This window comes from Lates calcarifer, linkage group LG9 (assembly GCF_001640805.2).
Source record: "Lates calcarifer isolate ASB-BC8 linkage group LG9, TLL_Latcal_v3, whole genome shotgun sequence".
Taxonomy (NCBI): Eukaryota; Metazoa; Chordata; class Actinopteri; family Centropomidae; genus Lates; species Lates calcarifer.
Genome location: NC_066841.1, coordinates 9,374,132 through 9,391,395, shown reverse-complemented (window position 1 = coordinate 9,391,395; position 17,264 = coordinate 9,374,132). Strand labels below are relative to the sequence as shown.

At 37.4% G+C, this 17,264-nt stretch overlaps 1 protein-coding gene across 3 annotated transcripts; it reads left to right on the top strand.

Moving 5' to 3' along the window:
- Nucleotides 1–3,366: 3,366 nt before the first annotated feature.
- On the top strand, nt 3,367–16,084 carry fybb (FYN binding protein b). 3 transcript variants are annotated; one of them, XM_018670499.2, is made up of 19 exons: nt 3,369–3,592; nt 6,757–7,753; nt 10,051–10,186; nt 10,307–10,377; nt 10,755–10,777; nt 11,270–11,322; nt 11,923–12,055; nt 12,245–12,404; nt 12,576–12,696; nt 12,985–13,004; nt 13,139–13,211; nt 13,376–13,462; nt 13,980–14,020; nt 14,688–14,766; nt 14,885–14,984; nt 15,225–15,387; nt 15,537–15,570; nt 15,656–15,687; nt 15,779–16,084. In XM_018670499.2, the coding sequence occupies exons 1-19, from the start codon at nt 3,590–3,592 to the stop codon at nt 15,799–15,801; spliced, it is 2,349 nt and encodes a 782-aa protein (XP_018526015.1). In that variant the 5' UTR covers nt 3,369–3,589; the 3' UTR covers nt 15,802–16,084. The 3 variants fall into 3 exon arrangements, 2 of the variants coding, with proteins under 2 accessions (XP_018526015.1, XP_018526016.1); XM_018670500.2 differs by lacking the exon at nt 13,376–13,462 and having other exon boundaries at nt 3,371–3,592; XR_001960315.2 differs by lacking the exons at nt 14,885–14,984; nt 15,225–15,387; nt 15,537–15,570; nt 15,656–15,687; nt 15,779–16,084 and having other exon boundaries at nt 3,367–3,592; nt 13,376–13,479.
- Nucleotides 16,085–17,264: the final 1,180 nt, after the last annotated feature.

The window sequence follows — 17,264 nt, the reverse complement described above, 5'->3', positions numbered from 1 at the left end:
AAGAGTCTTAATGAAAGCATATGGGCACTCCTAAGTAAGTTGGTGGTCTGTTATTATTTTGCTGATTGCTGCAACAGTGGAAGAGGAAGAATGTCCATTCAAGGCCGAGCAGATTGTGCTTTTTGGCAACACTTCTGTCATCATCAATCATTTTCAAAAACATCCAGTCTGTAGTACAAATATACTATGAATGGAAAGTTCCTGGTTAAGAGACAGTGAAATCGAAAACTATTTCAACAAAACAAATGTTTTTTATTTTATTTTATTTTTACTCTGAGCTAAACATCTGTTTTTAAAGGGCTGCAGTCTGTAGACACCTCAGGGTCAGTTAAACAATGAGTTATTGATGCCAGACTCTGTGTGGCCAAGGACACTCTTTTATAATATTTCTTTGAACAATGTGATTTAACTTGTCTCCAAAGTTTTGCAGTTGTTAGAAAAGCATATCTTGAATGTATGAAAGAATGGTACCAGAATATCTAAGGTTACTTTAATTTAACTGTGCTACGGCTGCAACGATTAGAAAACAGGAGAGAGTGATTTATCTAATCTAGCCTTCATTTGGTTAAAAAATATACACATTTCTAACACAAGAACTTAAATCCTTTTAAAAGACATCGATGTAGTTCTTGACCAGTCCAGATTCCAGGAAAAAGATTATCACTGACATATCAACACAGGAAATATCCTGATGCAAAGATAAATTTTGAATAAACAATATGATAAGGCATGCAGACTTCTATAGAAGTTTATCTCAATCAGAACTAATACACGCCATATATACATAAATAAGGATGTTAGTTTCGGCAAGTTCAGCAGCATCTTACAATAAGAAAGAGGGAAGTAGAGTTTTGAGAAGTTTGTAAAATGCAAAAATAGAATTTTTTTAAGCATATTTTCATAGACTATTTATACATAATAATGGCAAATGCAGGTAAATATCATATGGCAAAGTGACAGACTGAAGATCTGGCATCCTACATTAATAACAGTAACACTGTTGTGAGGAATGTGAAGGTAAGTCAGTGAAAACCTGACCTAGAGTAAATCTTTACAGCAGAGGGTGAAAGAACTGAGGCAAAGGAGGAACGGGAATATAAATATGAAATATGGCAACATAACAGGCTTCAAATTTCTGGAAAAAGAGAAAAATAACACATGTTCTCTGAATAACTTGTGATTTAGTGCATGGGATGCCTCAGTATGTGTCTACCGTAAATTCTGCATTCAATGGTCTAAACTACATAGAAAAGAAACAAGAGAGGCAAAGAAGAAGTAAAAAAATAAATAAGAAGAAGTGGGGAGTTGGAGTGAAACACAAAGTTGGCTCTAACTTTCTCTATGTGAGAAATTTGCACATTTGTTTGTGTAAGGTACCTCCCACAGTTTAGCAGTCAGGTGGATTAGAGACTTCAGACTGTGTCATGTTAAGGATGATGGATGGATCCCAGTGCATCCTGGGAGAGTGTGCATGCCACAGTTTCCTGCGACCCTTAGTACGTTTGTGGGTAAATAAGTCAGTGTTACTTGTCTACACACCTTCTCTCATAAACCCTAAACTATACTTTAAAATCCTGTCATAATGGCAAAAAACAGATAATCAAAAGTTTCCTTCAGCTACATTCAGACAAAACTGAGATCTGTGTTAACAGTCCTGAAAACTAAGAACTCAAGAAAAAAGTTAGCAATGTTTATACTTTTACCAAAAAAAAAATCTGCTCCAGACTTGGACTTTGCAGAACTGCAAAAATTTGTCATTTTAGGTTTGTTTCTTATCAGCTTAGCATGTATATGTACATCCTCTTTTCCTCACTTATCTCTTGTAGTTGAGAAATGGTGGCATAGCTAAAAATCTATACTTGTTATGTCTTTGTTGGATACTTTTTTTATTTTTGCTAATTAGGCCTCAGCTTTGTAAATGTAATAGCAGCACCTTTCAACCCCCTACCAGGTGCAGCACAGGTCATCAGTCTGGAGTCTACAATGATGAAAGTCTCTTGACCTTTGCTGCCAGTGCCAGAGGGTCTTAGGCTGGTTTGCAACTACAAACCATTATCTCACCTATTCTTAAACTGTGCAACAACCTACAAGCTCTGAATGTTGAAGTTAAAGTAAGAATAGCTGTAACCATTTTAATATAATTGAGAAGTATAAAGTAAAGAGTTTGCTTTGATTTGTCAATAAATTTTGCATCTTTCCCTTACACCATTTGTTTTATCATACAGAGATAATACTAGGACAGCCATGACATCCACCAGGGGGACTGTTCATCTATCTTAAGGTCAAATGAGACACAAAAGGTAGAGACAGTTAGCCTTCACAAAGAAAGCACCTGTGACACCTCCTCTGCTGTGATCTGTGTCTTTCTCATCAGTCAGGGTGATCAAGGGTGAGACATGTGTCTAATGTGGCCTCAGCACAGTCAGAAAACCCACCTGAAGGTTCAGCCAAATATGGCAGTTGTATACATACAGTACATGGTCATGAGCTGGCTCACTGTGCTCACAAAGGTGATTGTGCCAACAGTCAACCACAAACACTTTAACCAAGCTGACTGCTGTGCCTGGCACAGTATAAATATATCATTAAGGCTTTATGGCTGAATATTTGTGCATGGCCCTCGATAATCTAATAAATAATTAACACATTTTAAAGTCTGATCTCGAGTCATTTGCAATTGAGTGTTTGCTTAATTTTTTCTTAATAGATTGTGGCTCTGTGAATGGCAATGTTGATCTGTCAATCACCCATGTGGTGGTGTCAGTCAGCCCAACACTTAAGTTCAGACTGAAATATCTGTTTGATTGATTACCATGAAATTTTGTACAGATGCTGATGCTTCCCAATGAAATTCAACATCAGCTATATTTTATGTTTGGTGGTAATTAGTAAATGTTATTATGTTAACATGTTAAACTAAGATGGTGAACATGGCAAACATTATATCTGTTAAAAATCAGCATGCTAACATTGTCACTGTTAGCATGTTGGCATTCTAGCATTAGCATTTAGCATTTATTTAAGTACATCCACAGAACTGATAGTATGGCTATAGATTCTTAGTCTTATTGTAATGCAGTACACACAGCTGTTGCTCATTCTGGCTGTAGCTTTTAGCATTGTCACATTATCACTGCCACAATATTCTTATAGCGTCGTATACAGTTGCTAAGAAACAACTCTTATCATAGTTTTTCTGTTGACCTGACACAAAGTGAGTGAGCATCAAGAGGGAAACTGCAGAGAGTTTGCCAGGGATAGGCAAATCCATGTGATCAAAGCACACAGATAACAGAGGCTATGAGACTCACACACACACAAAACACCTACTACTAAGAGAGGAAGTAGTCAGTTGTAGACATATGCTTATTTCAGCGACAGAACTGGAGTATACATCCTCCCACATACAAACACAGACTCACACACTCAATGTTTTGTCACACTCTTCGTCATTCACTGCGTCTAAGTATCACTCTCTCTCAGCGACAGAGGCAGAAACTCACACAGAGACACTGAACAAACACTCTCTACCAGTTTATCCACTAACCATTTGGACATAGCAGAGACCTCTGGGATTGTTGTCCTCAATATGGTGAGTACAATTCAATAATCAAACTAAAACTATTTCAAAATAATCACCTTCTAAATATTAGGATTACTGTATCATGCCCTGGAAAGATTCAGTGAAAGAAAGCTGCTACTGGAAATCTTTGTAACGGACATTTTTGAAGACTTCTTATTATCTTTGTTATTATGAATATTTCTTTTAAAAACTTCAATTCATACTTGCACACATGATTCTGACAACACCATGATTAGAGTAGAGAAGCTGTTATATTTTAATTGTAACCATGACTTCAACAGAACTCGGACAACAAAGTCACTTTAGTGATTTGTGGGCTTTTACTTATCCTAATACAGTATTTGAGACCCATAGGGCTATATTAGATAGTTTTGCGTCCGATTTTCAAGGCATGTTTTGCATTTCTTCATACATATTGTGTAAAAACAGAAGTAGCCACCATTAGGGTAGATATTTTTTGTTTTTTTGTCAACTAGATTGAGCAAGGCAACTCTGGCCTCCTCTTTACAACACAATGGAAAGAGAAATTGTGGTTCCTCTTTGCAGAAGAGTTTTCTCTGTCCTGTCTCAGCAGGTCATTAGGCTTTAAATGTACTTGTGCTTAATGACGGCAGACAATGGCATTTTTATTTTCATTTGCACTAACACCCAGAATATACACACAGTTGCCAGTTTATCAGGTATAACTAAAGCACTACATTAATCCTAAATTCATGAAGGTTGTAATGTTACAAAGTGCTGATTCATGTTTATAGCTATTTTGAAATGTGTAGTTAATGGTGTTGTTGAATTGTAGGCTGAAGCTGTAGGTTTTTACAAAATTGCAACTGCAAGAATCTTTAGAGAAGCAGTAATTGCAACTATCTGGTACAGGACATATTGAGTAATTTTTAGGTTACTGCTGGTGAAAAAACAGAAGCACAATGAGGGAACTTTCTTTCCTCTGTTTCTTTTCCTCTAATTTCATATTCAGGCACATTTCACACTTCGTTATGCCACCTCTGAAAAATGTTACTGCCACCTTTTAAGTGTCACTCCACCCAAAATATATCTCTTGAGCTCCAAAGACACAGTCTACCATTCACATAATTCCAGAGCAGATAGATTTGCCCCAGTAAGTAGGTACAAAGACTGGCTACCTGTCCAGGGTGTCTCAACTTACAAGTTCCAAAAAGATCATCATTCTGGCAAAATATTGAAGTGACACAATATAAAACATCTTTACTTTTACAACCTTTACTTTACTTTTAGAAACCAAAATCACAATCATTTCCTACAACATCTAATACAAGAGCACTTTATGGACATTTTCAGCGAATGTAATGCAGATTGCAACAGCATGTCCTTCAAAACATATAAGCCAAAAACAATTAGGTGTCTACAAACATAATTTTTAGGAGAGGGGGTTGGTAAAAGATAAGAATCTTGATTTATATGTAAATCAGTTTTTTTAACCTGTCTTAAACAGTAGACCGCATAAGACTATACAAATGAGCGTGACTTGGTTTTAACATCACTCAGCATACTGAAAATATCTTAATTACAATAACACACATGGTAGCTTCTTTTTTAAAACTGCCATTTGCATGATATGGCATACGCAATACTGTTTTTTTTTTTTTATCATTTTCAAACTGGGTTTTACTGTGTACAACATATATTAGATCTGATGTTCATTCTGGTTCAACTTCCCATTTAGTGTCATACTGCTGTACTTTCTGTTGCACAGTTTCCCCTTGCTTTTACTGCTCTGCTGTGGGAATAGCAGTGACTGTGTGTCCTCATGCCCTTATCTCCACTTCCTGGTATGGTGTCGTTGACTCCAGTCAAACCAGCCTCATTAAAATAGGTGTGGCTGCTATTTGATCACTCTGTTGTGACATTTTGTCAAACACCTGAGGTGCTGATACCGGACCAAACCTGCTATTTTGGGGCACATTTAGGGTGCAGCTTGTGGCTCGTGATGCATCTCCCCTAACATTTGATCATTGCCGATCATAGCCAAAGCAACACTATGATCATTTTTTCAGTGTGATAAATAATTAAACTGCAATACACTATAAACCATTTTGTTTCTAAGGCTATTTCAAGCTCAAAAGAAACATATTGCTGATTATCCACCTCCAGAAAAGTATCTTTTGTTTACCTACAGTTTGACATTTGCACATGGTACATAATTAACTAACAACAAAGATAAGCCAGGAAGTATATACAACCTTGGTCTGACAAGTAATAAAGTTCTTAATATACCCTTCACCTACAATGAACACTGTTAGTCAACAATTGCTCATTAGCAAATATTTTCGCACATTGTAATGTGCGAATATATTTGTATAAGTGTCATTTCATTTTATGTATCTGCACAGAAAACATGCTCTTTTCAAATTCCACATCTGCTTTTCATTTATACATTTTAATTTGTGAATTAAACCAGATACACGTGAAACTACAAACACAACAGTTTCCATATCAGAGGAAAGAGCATTTCATTTGCTAAATGCTTATTAAGTGATGAAAGAGAATTTTGTCATGCTTTACAAAAGTATTATGAGGAGCTCATAGTTTATGCAGTCTATTACTTACTGTTAAAACCAAAGAGAATGACCAAGATAGAATTAATTCATTTATTAATTTATTTTAGGACAGAGGCTAATTTGGTGTAAAGACCTAACAATTAATAACAATGTGATGGTGACACACATACACACACAGATACCAATGGCTGGCCCTGTCCTTGTCACAATGATTAATTAGGGTTCATGTGGTTTGTGTGTATGAGTGGTGTGTGACTTGCCTCGGGAAAAGGGTGAAACAAACAGATCAAAGTAACTAAAGTGAAAGCAGGAATTTCCCTGATTGGATAAAAAGTTCGGAAATAAGAGAGGGAAGTGTATTGGCAGGAAATAAGGTATTTTTGAAGTTTTGCAACTTTCTGTTCCTATGCGAACCCTTTATGTCAGGCAAGTGTGGATCTTTCATTCCTCTTTTGCTTTGTCTAGTAGTTTCTGTTTTTAGCACTTATGTTTTCTGTAGTCATTTCATATTCTAGCATGAACAGCACATCACAATATTATTTTCACTTAGTTTCTTCTTTACAGTGTAATTCTGAATCAGTTTGAAGTTTTGTATTTTGGTCATTAACACTACCTCTGATCCTCTTACATTCACTCCAGGAAAACAAGTCAGATGTAAAGGCCATCATGGCCCGCTTCCAATCGACTGGGTGGAGCACTGATGAGACGTCCTCTACACCAACTGGACGTCCCAAACAACCCCTGCATCCCACCCTCTCCTCCGGCCCAGCCATACCAACAAAGAAACCTGTCTTGGAGAGCCTCTCGGGCAGTGCAATAAATGTTCCTCCTAAACCACCTTTCCTGAAAAATACAGTATCCACTAAAAGTGACACAGAGGCACATGAGCCAAGCAAAACTAAAGCCCTGGCTAGCAGGTTTGGCAACACACAAGATGACACCACCAGCAAACCCGCAATTGGTAATAAACAGCAGATACCCTTGAAGCCACCTCTTTCACAGCCTCCTGAGTCTAAAGGCCCTGGACAGAGACCACCTTTCAACAAGCCCCCCCTTAGCTCCACCCTGTCCGATTCCAAACCTGCCTTTCTCAAACCGTCCCCAGCAGTTGGCTCTAAGCCGAGTTGGGTAAAAGAAGACAGCGGTGGGGGTGTCACATCAACTACCAGCTCCACACCCAAAATACCTCCTTTACAACAAAAACCAAGCAGCAGCATTATAAAATTACGGCAGCAAAATGAAGAACAGACAGCAGCTAGCACGGACACCGTGAACAAACCCTCACCTCTGACAAATACCACCGTTAAGTCAGCCTCCTCTAATTTTAGGACTGCTCAGAATATGTTCAACAAGGACAAGAACGAGCAGCCAGATAGCGGTGGAGCCACCAAACCACCTCTTACTGCTACTAACTCAGTCACTCCTCCCAAACCTCCAGCCAATAAAAAACCTAGCTTGAAGAAGCCGTCCAAACCCTCTCCTAAGCCCAACAGCGTTAACGGTGATGCCACTTCAGGCCCCAAGCGTAACCCCCTTCCCAACAGTTTGGCTTTGGGTCCTGCGCCTGCTAAACCTAACCGACCACCCAAAGTCAACCTGGAGAACTTTAAAAGAGCAGCTGAGGCCTCTGATGATGGTAAGTTTGACTTGGAGTTACAGCTCTGTTGATTTAACAGTGACACCTCTGATATAATGAACATAGAATGATTATGACCACAATCTGGTCAGTGAATATCACTTACTAGAATTATTATCATACAGAATAAAAGTTGCTTGTATACTAAAGTTTAGTTAGAGGCACCACAAAAATAGTTAAACCTAAACATGCAGCATATCAAAGATGTGTGATCACACGTCTGCAGTTAGGCTCAAGCATGCATTCTTCATTTAGACTAAACAGAAAGTTCTCACTTACATTTGTGCAGGCTGTAAAGAGCTCTGTTACTGACTAGTCCAGAATAGTCCCAGCATCATAAAATTCTATTCAAAACCACCGCCTTATGAATTAGTAAAAGTATTTCCACCTTTAAATTTAAGACATATAATATATAACAAATATTTACAAACTAACTGATGTTTCAACTATGGAAAAAAAAATATATTGCATTATCATAGTTAAAGACACTAAAGTTGCTGTGACTGTGACTATGCAACTAGTGGTGACTTCTTATGTGACTAAACAGGGCTACAGCCATTAGCTATTGAGGACACAGATACCATGTCCTCAATGTTGTCTTTCTACGGTGTTAAGAGAGAGAGTTTACATTGTACAGTTTCTCACTAGTCAAACATATTGGTTTTTATGCTAATTCAGGTATTTTTATAGTCAACATCCTAGACCTGGCTATTTTTTCAACCATAGCAAAAAAGGAAGTAAAGGGACTGATGTCTCCACCAGAATTATATTCCTAGCACTGTGGGGAAACAGCATGTAGAAATTTGTGTACGTACAGGGAGATTAGAGTTTGTTCCTCATCAAAATATCTTGCATCAGGGTATACATGTGGACTCATGTATTTCTAAAAATCATAGTTACAGTCACGGTCACTAACTCTTGCTGTGATGATGTGGATATGTAATGTGTTCCCATGTCTCTCTTGCAAAAGTAAGACGGTAAGACAGATAAGGAGCATTTCAAAGAGAAACATCAGGCAACCAGTAGGGTCACACATGTGGCCCCACAGGCAGGGTACCGCATTTACATAATTTGTCATGTATTTGGTGTGATAGTTTTGCTTCCCTTCTCCCAATCAGTGTGCAATAAATATAATGCATCACTTCAATTAAACAAGCCACAGCATTTTAGCTGATCTTCCTATCAGGAGGATTGAATGTTGCAAGGTAGATAACTGTTTGCATGTCTCGTGACAAAAAAGATAAAAACACAGAAGGGGTTCCTCTTATTTGGCTGTCAAGTGCATTTCCTCTCTATCACTAGTGGAGCTACTTTTGGACAGACTTTATGAACACACTTCAGAAGTGTGACAAAGGACTTGCTTCACACATTCGCAGTGTGGTTTTAGCAATGTGTAGCCTACAGTTGTTGAGTCTACTTTGGGTTATCTGACCAAACAGCAAAGCCAACAACCTTTGTTTCGTATCACAGCATTAAAAATAAGTTATTATTTCCATTTTCAATGTGTTTATGCAGTATCTGATATCATCTTTTGTACATCCTATACAAAATTGTTGCAAGGTACACAGAGGCAGCTAGACAAATGTTCAGAGCACAAGATAAGAGACCAAAGTCACAAACACTCTTGGTTCCTCTATTTCCCCCAGCCAAGTTCCCTGTCCAGTTTCTCCTTTCTCCTCCCCCTCGCTCTCCGCTCTGACAGCTCAGTTTGTTTCACCACATGAGGAAGTAAGTTCTAGCAAGCAGGGACAGTTTCATGTGAGAGGCTGTGTTTTTAGAAAACACACCTGATCTGAATTTATTTCAGAGTCAGAAGTAAAGGATGTCTGTTGGATGGTATTCATAATAAAAATGGGTACTAGGCAGACAGAAGGCAATGGCTCCACAAACTATGAATCCACTTTCACAAAAGTTGCTCTCTATACAATGTGCTCTCTCTTTGTTCCTTATTATGATTATTATGCTATCCTTTATTTTAATACTTGCCTGAAAAAATATTAAATTATTATATGAACACATGTCAGGTTTTAAGGTTTAATTTCATATATATTGCCTACTTTATTGGTTTTGCATTCTGGGAGCGTCACTCACAGTTGGCCTTTTACTCAAGACTAAGTTATTAGTTCCACGTCAGCCAACTACAACAGTAAAAAGTTGCTTACACACTGATACAATAATAATAATAATAATAATGCAATAATATAAGATGTTACACTGACAGGAGCCATTCTCTCCATAATGAGTACTTTCACTTACATTTAAGGAACATTTTTTACCATCATGTGTTTTTGTTACAGGTCCCAGCACATTTAAGAAACCCATCATCCCTACTCCTCAGTCCTCTCACACCAGTAACCACAGCAACCATGTAACCCCTCCTCCACCCCCTCAGTCTGCAGTCCCCAGTCTGCCCCCACGACACCCTGGATCCATGTAAGTGACACATTCCTGCAAGTACCCAAACACAAATACACCTGAAAATATATACTGTATATACTTTCTGGATGAATCTACTCCAGTTAACAAAAAGTAAATTCTGACTGTGCTTTTCAGGGTCCAGCAAGAGGACTTCTATGATGATGTTGATGAACTGACCAGCTCTCCTCCACCTCCACCACCCACAGGTTAAGTAATGGTCCTATTTGATCAAATGTAATGCATTAATGCCGCAAATACCACGAATACCACACTGCAAGACGCTGATGTTTTTAGCACCACAGAAAGACAGAACAGTACTATGTGATGCTGACCATCACACACATAAAAAAAAACTATATTTATCATTACTGATTATCATGCTGGTCTGTCTTACTGCAACCAATGTCTAACTTTGTGGTGGTTAATTTGGTTGTTTGCATATGATACCTGACTAAAACTGTAGTTCCTCTCCTTAGTGGTCTAGACAGTCTAGCTTGGTTATATTCATACGAAACTGAACACATTACTGTTGTTTTACATGCTGCGGTTCTGAAAAAAATCATGATTCATTGTTTCTCTGCAGGTCACCCGAGTCAGAAGGCAAAGGTGAGACACGCTGAATTTCATTTACATAAATATAGATTTGCCTGCACAGCACAGTGTGCAGGTACAGACACACACACACACACACAAACACAGAAAAGGACAAGGATGTGTGCACTTAAAGACACATGACTAATAAACCTGGTGGAATACGGACACTATAGTGAGTTATAGGTAAACTGAGAAGAGAAAAGTGCAGTCAATTAGTGTCACTTTAATAAGTTAAAGTGTATTTATAGACCAAGTGTATATTAGATTGAGCTCAGAACACAGTAAAAATGATGTGAATCAGATGAAAAAAGTAAGGATTAGTGCATTTATGTCCTCAGTAGTCCCAGCAAAATTAAGAATGCAGACTATTGTGAATATCCATGAATATGTTTTTACTTGGGCCTAGGTGGATCAGAGGTGTACACTATGTATTGTATGACAGACACACACTGAACTAATACCAGGTTTTCATTGCTGTTTTTGACTTCTGCCTTCCCTGTTCAGGAGGAAATCGATGATGATGATGGAGAGATGTATGAGGATCTTGATGAACGATGGTGAGAGAATGTTCCAGATCAAAACTTTGACAGTTTAATTTTTTATGTTTGAGTCTGATCAGGGACTTTGCATGTCTCTGCTTAGCTGAAAACATGATTTGCTCTTCTCTGATTTTAACTTTGTAAATGTGTATACAAATGTGTCACTTCAGTATTGGCCTCAGTCCCAGTACAGCTGTTTCTAACTTTACTAGTACAACCCTCTGGTGGTTGTTTTGCAATACTACAAGAAGTTATTCAATCTCACTCTGATGTAGATAAACAGATAAACTTCCATTTATGAGCAGCTATGTTTGTTCTGTCACGCCAAAATGTTTTAGGGAAGGTCAGGTATGCAGTCAATTTTTTTTGTTTTGAGTACAGTTTAAGTTTTAGTTTTTTATAAAAGTCTCATGACATCTATTGTGAATAAACTTTACAGGCTAAAATGCTATGTGGCGTTAACAAAAACATCAATAAACATCAATTAATTTACTTTTATGCTAGTACTGCATTTGAATTTTTTCATTTTGTAATCTTATGAGCGTCCAAGTAAGCCATACTCTCACTTGCAAGTGCAACCTCAACCTCAATGCTCTCTCTCTCTCTCTCTTTCAAAAGGGAAGCGGCTGAACAAAAACAAGAAAAGAAGAGAGAGAAAGATGAGAAGGAGGAGAAAAAACGACTGGAGGCTGAGAAGAAGGAGCAGAAAGAACGTGAGAAGAAGGAACAAGATGCCAGAAAGAAATTCAAAGTGAGTGGAGCGAGACAGGAGCTCCCCTGTTCCCAGTCTTCATGCTAAGCTAAGCTAAACTAAGCTAACCGTATAAAAAGAATACACCTCTCTGCTCTTAAAACCATGTCACAAATAAATGTCATATTTTACAGGGTTTTTTCTGTGTACACTTTCACATTTTGTTTGTGTGTTGCTTGTGTGTGTTAGTTGGTTGGCCCCCTAGAGGTCATCCACCAGGGGAAGGCTTGTGTGGACTGCAAAAGCAGTAAAACTGACCTTGGTCTGAAGCAGGGAGATCCTTTGGACATCATCCGTGTGCAGGGCAACCCGGAGGGCAAATGGTTGGGACGGACGCAGGATGGATCCAGTACGTTCACCTATTTATCCCTCCTTTGTCTCATTTCCAACATCTTTACCTCGGCTTATTATCTTCCACCTGTCTTCTGTCTTGTCTGCCTTGACATCCCTGTAGCCCCAACTGGAAAGACAGGATAAAACACTTAAATCAATATTTCATTCTGCTCTTTGTTTCCAACAGTTGGTTATGTAAAGACCACTTCAGTGGAAATTGACTTTAACACCCTAAAGAATCGTCAGCCTCAGCAGGCATACGAGCCTGAGGTCTACGATGACATTGATGTCGTCTCTTCAGATAACAGGTACCAGGAATGTGAAATTATATACTCTAACTCCACATCTGTTAGTTGCACTTTTGTAAAAATGTCATTTGTCATGACATTTGTTGTTAAAATTTCACTATTGTTATTGACAACTTCTGTCAGTTTGATATACTGCATATTTCCCAAAATGTTGAACTACTCCCTTGAGCTGAACTAATTTAACAAGTTCAATTTAACTGCACCATTACCAGCAGATTTAAAAGCTGAATTAGTACCACTCTTAGCTAGTCTTTAATATCTATATTACCAATTCTTCTCTCTCTACAGTGGGATTAAAGGACCAGGAGGTATGCTTATAATCTTACAATAATATCATTAATTTCATTATATTGCTTCATAAGCTGTGCATGTAATTCATGTCTAGGTTGTTTTACTGCAAGAAAATATGTCACCAATTAAAATATATTTTTGTCTTTTGTAGTTGTCCTACCTCCACTACCAGGAGAGGGAGGAGAAATATATGATGATGTTGTTGATCCAAACCTGGAAGTCAGGTGGGAACCAATTTACTGATACACAAGTAATGGGTAGAATAACTGTTCCAGCAGTAGAATCTACATAAACCTTTGAAGCTAAAAGGAAAAAAGTACACCATAGAGATTCAAAAATGACACAGAAAAAGAAATGCAAGTTTTTTCATCCTTGGTCGAATCTCTAGTCCCCTGGACACCAGGTCTTCTCTTTCGAAGCCACTTAACTTCCTGCGGATGTTTGACCGGAACAGACGTCCTGCCAGCTCTAAAGTGTAAAATACACTAAGTAGTAAGACTGATCACAGATCTTCTGTCCACTGTTGTCCCTAATCTTTCAGGCATAACTCTCCTTTTAACAGCTGAGCAGTTCCCCTTGGACGAAGTCGCCTTTGAATGTTGATTTTTCTCAGCAGATCAGCATCAGATCAACAACTTCACCTCTGTCTGAATAACACTGAAGGACACTAATTTACAAATTGCATGACCAGTCTGGGTGTTTCCGTGATTATAGTGTCATTGATTATCTGTGATTTTACTAATCCTCTCAAGTTATTTGCATGCCTTTAACTGACCTTTAACTTGACTGTTGACATAATCAGAAAATCAAGGCATCATCTGCTAACACTGTCAAAAGCATGTTTAACAAATATACTAATTCAAATAATGTATTGTAATTCGTGGATACTATTATTAATTTGCTTTGAATAATATTAATCTACTATTAATTGATAATATTTTGATATAAATTATGTAACATTTTAATATATTTCTTTTTGTCTTTTGTGCCAGAGTGCCTCCACCCAGTCAGTTTACTGCAGAGGGGAATTCAGGTATCACTCACTGTAATTATACTACCATGTTTTATGTGGATATTTGATGAAAAAAGATACTTGTCTCTTAATATTCTTCCTTCTTTGGCATTGCTTTGGACGTCTAAATTGAAAGTAGAGATGTGCTGGTTTGAAAGGTACTCTTGAGCAAGGTCCACATTTGGCCATACACAAACAAGTTTTACAGCTTTGGCCTAATTCAGTTTTGTACGACCACGAGCTCATAGACTCGTGTTTGCTAATGTTAACAAAGTTTAGATAGATATTGTTGTAAAATTACAATTACTGAGTCACTTTGACTCTATGACTCTCTTTCTCTTATGTTTCTGTTACATTACATTTTAATATTCACCATTACACTGTCATTGTAGCATGTGGCTACAGTGACTGGTATTCAGCAAAAGTCCCATAGTGTCACGTTAAAGAGCACGCCCTTGACAAATTACTAATGTCTAACAATTAACGTTTGTACTGGTCTAATTTTATTTATGGCTTTAATATGCATCTGAGCATAAACTACTGGTGTAAAGTTCCCCACACTTCCTCTGTATATTCTTTACAACTGACAATCTATTTTTTGTTATTTGTAGTCTGCCTTTGAATGAATGATAATGTCAGGTGCATGTTGTAATTTAACGTCATTGACTTTTTCCACATATTACCACAGATCAGTCAGGAGGAGCAATTGATGAGGAGATATACGATGATGTTGACTCTCAAAATGTGTCTTTACCGCCTCCCAGCAGGTACAATTACATCAGTCTCAGAACATAATAATGTCCGTCCATTTAGATTCAGGAATATATTTTACTGAAGTTTTTACCATTTTGGTTTTGTCTTCTCACTTATTTTCTTTCGGTACAGCTTTTCAATCCTAAAAGGCAAAAGCAAGACTGAGGAGATGGATCCAAAGAAACAGAAAAAGTTTGAGAAAGAGGAGAAGGACTTCAGGAAAAAGTTTAAAGTCTGTCTCTCTATTATGTTTTTAAGCATGCTTATCAATCTAGTCCTCTAACCACTGCTAGGATCATACCTACTGAAAAACCTCCTAATGTGAATTTATTGATTTCATTGGAATATTAGTGTGACAAAGTTAAACTTAAACCCTTAAATTGATTTTTGTTTTCCATATATTTATAGACCTAACGTGCTATTCAAAGTCACAAACTTAAAAATTGAGAACATCATGCTCAATCTCTTTCAGTATGATGGCGAGATTCAGGTGCTATACCAGGTGACCATCGTCCACACACTTACTAATAAGAAGTGGAGTGGGAAAGAGCTGCCAATCAAAGCAGGGGAGATGCTTGACGTCATTGTCAAAGACACGGACAACAAACTGATCTGTCGGAATGAGGAGGGCAAGTGTGAGTATCTGCTGTTTGTTTGTTTGTGTTTGATACCACAAAGATAATGAATGAGTACATGTAGGGTTTCCACACTGCTGCTTTTTCATTTTTTTCACTTCTAAACCTATATCATCCATGTGTAAACTCTTTATTTCTGTTTCTAACAGTTGGTTATGTGTCAACCAGCCACATTGTTATGGAGTAAGTACCACAAACATTCACACAGTCATACACACACAGACTAACAACATGCTGTCTGTACTGATCGTTTTGTTTTTGTTTACAGTGATGCTGATATCTACGATGACATTGGAGATGGTAGGTTCAGGTCATCTTTATTATAAATGAACAGATTTCTGCACAGTAAAATATTTGTATAATTTTTTATCAATATTATTTTTTCTTTCAGATTGCATCTATGACAACGATTGAGAAACATCCTACACTGAGTTTACTGTTTTACACTGATATTGTTCATGTTATTTATTATGTTTATCACTGGGAGTTGCTTTGAGTTGATAATCAGACTGAATTGTCATTTCATTTTCACTTCATTATTTATTAATTAATATTTGAATTACTGAAAATAAATTGGCCATGTGGGCAGCAATTCAGAGACCAAAAAAACACAACTTTTCTATGTGGTTGTGGTACTTGCAACATCTCAGAAAATTGGGAACTTGTTGAATTTGTTGGATTAACAGTATTTGCATTATTTCTGTTTTTATATTTTTGTCTGTTTTTTTTTCCTCTCTTCCACTGCCTTTGACTTTTTGCAATATTACAAGAACAGTAGCATGTTTAAATGAAAGTTTGAAAACTTGAAACATTACATGCTATTTTGCTGTCAATTGTCCATGATATGATACTGATCATAACTCTGGTTTCTTTGTCTCAGGTTTCAACATGTAGACTTAACAAATCTTTTAGTGCCAAAGTGATTTTGACATACAGTACATAAAGTTATGTTATACAAACAAATTTCCAAAAAAAAGGAGTGTTTTTGATTTGTCTTAACACCTCTTTTTTGTTCTATCTGCTATGATGGGACACATTAGTTAAGCACGTCTATCCCCAACATGCAAAATAAAGTGTTACATGATGCCTGGAAACTTGATATGTGTGCAGGTGTGTGATGCATACTCGGCTAAATGAGAACTTTCTTGACTGACTTTTTCCAAGTCAAGAAATCAGCAAATGACCACCCTTTTTTTGTGCAAGAGGGGAAGCAGTAACATCTAGTGGCAGCCATTAGGAAATACAACAAAAGCAAACCAGACCAAGATTGGGATTGCTGTCAGCTTTACATAGTACAAAATAGATCAGATCAAAGGCTGTACTGAATGACAATGTTTGGCATATCGTCCGAAGTATACTTATTTAAAACTTACTTGTTTCCACCAAAATGACACAGGAGAGGCGATGCCACAGGTGAGGTGTGAGCCATATTACAATTCATCCTCTAGACTGGAAGCAGAAAACATTGACTAAATTAGTGACATGAACATGACATGGTGAATTAATTCAGTTTTTTTCAGTATTTTCACCACAATATTCTAACTAAATAGATAATTATGACTACATATTTAGTTTTCCCTTAATTTAGCTAATTACACATTTATTTGCCAGCTGTGTAAGTATCATTACCTCGTAAAGTTTTCTGTTTCCTCGGTCCTTAGTTTGCAGGTTGAAAAGAGAGAGAGAGAGACGAAAGAAAATTTTTAAATTAAATTTAAAAGTTTAGTGGTGTAAAATTTACACCGGGACCCCCAAAGGATAGACAGTATAGCTAATGGTACAAGGGAGATTCTAGCTACACTGCTTTTGACAAAAAAAGAAGAAGAAAAAAAAATACTTCCGCTCTGGCCGGAAGTCACTCCCTCGCTTCACCATGG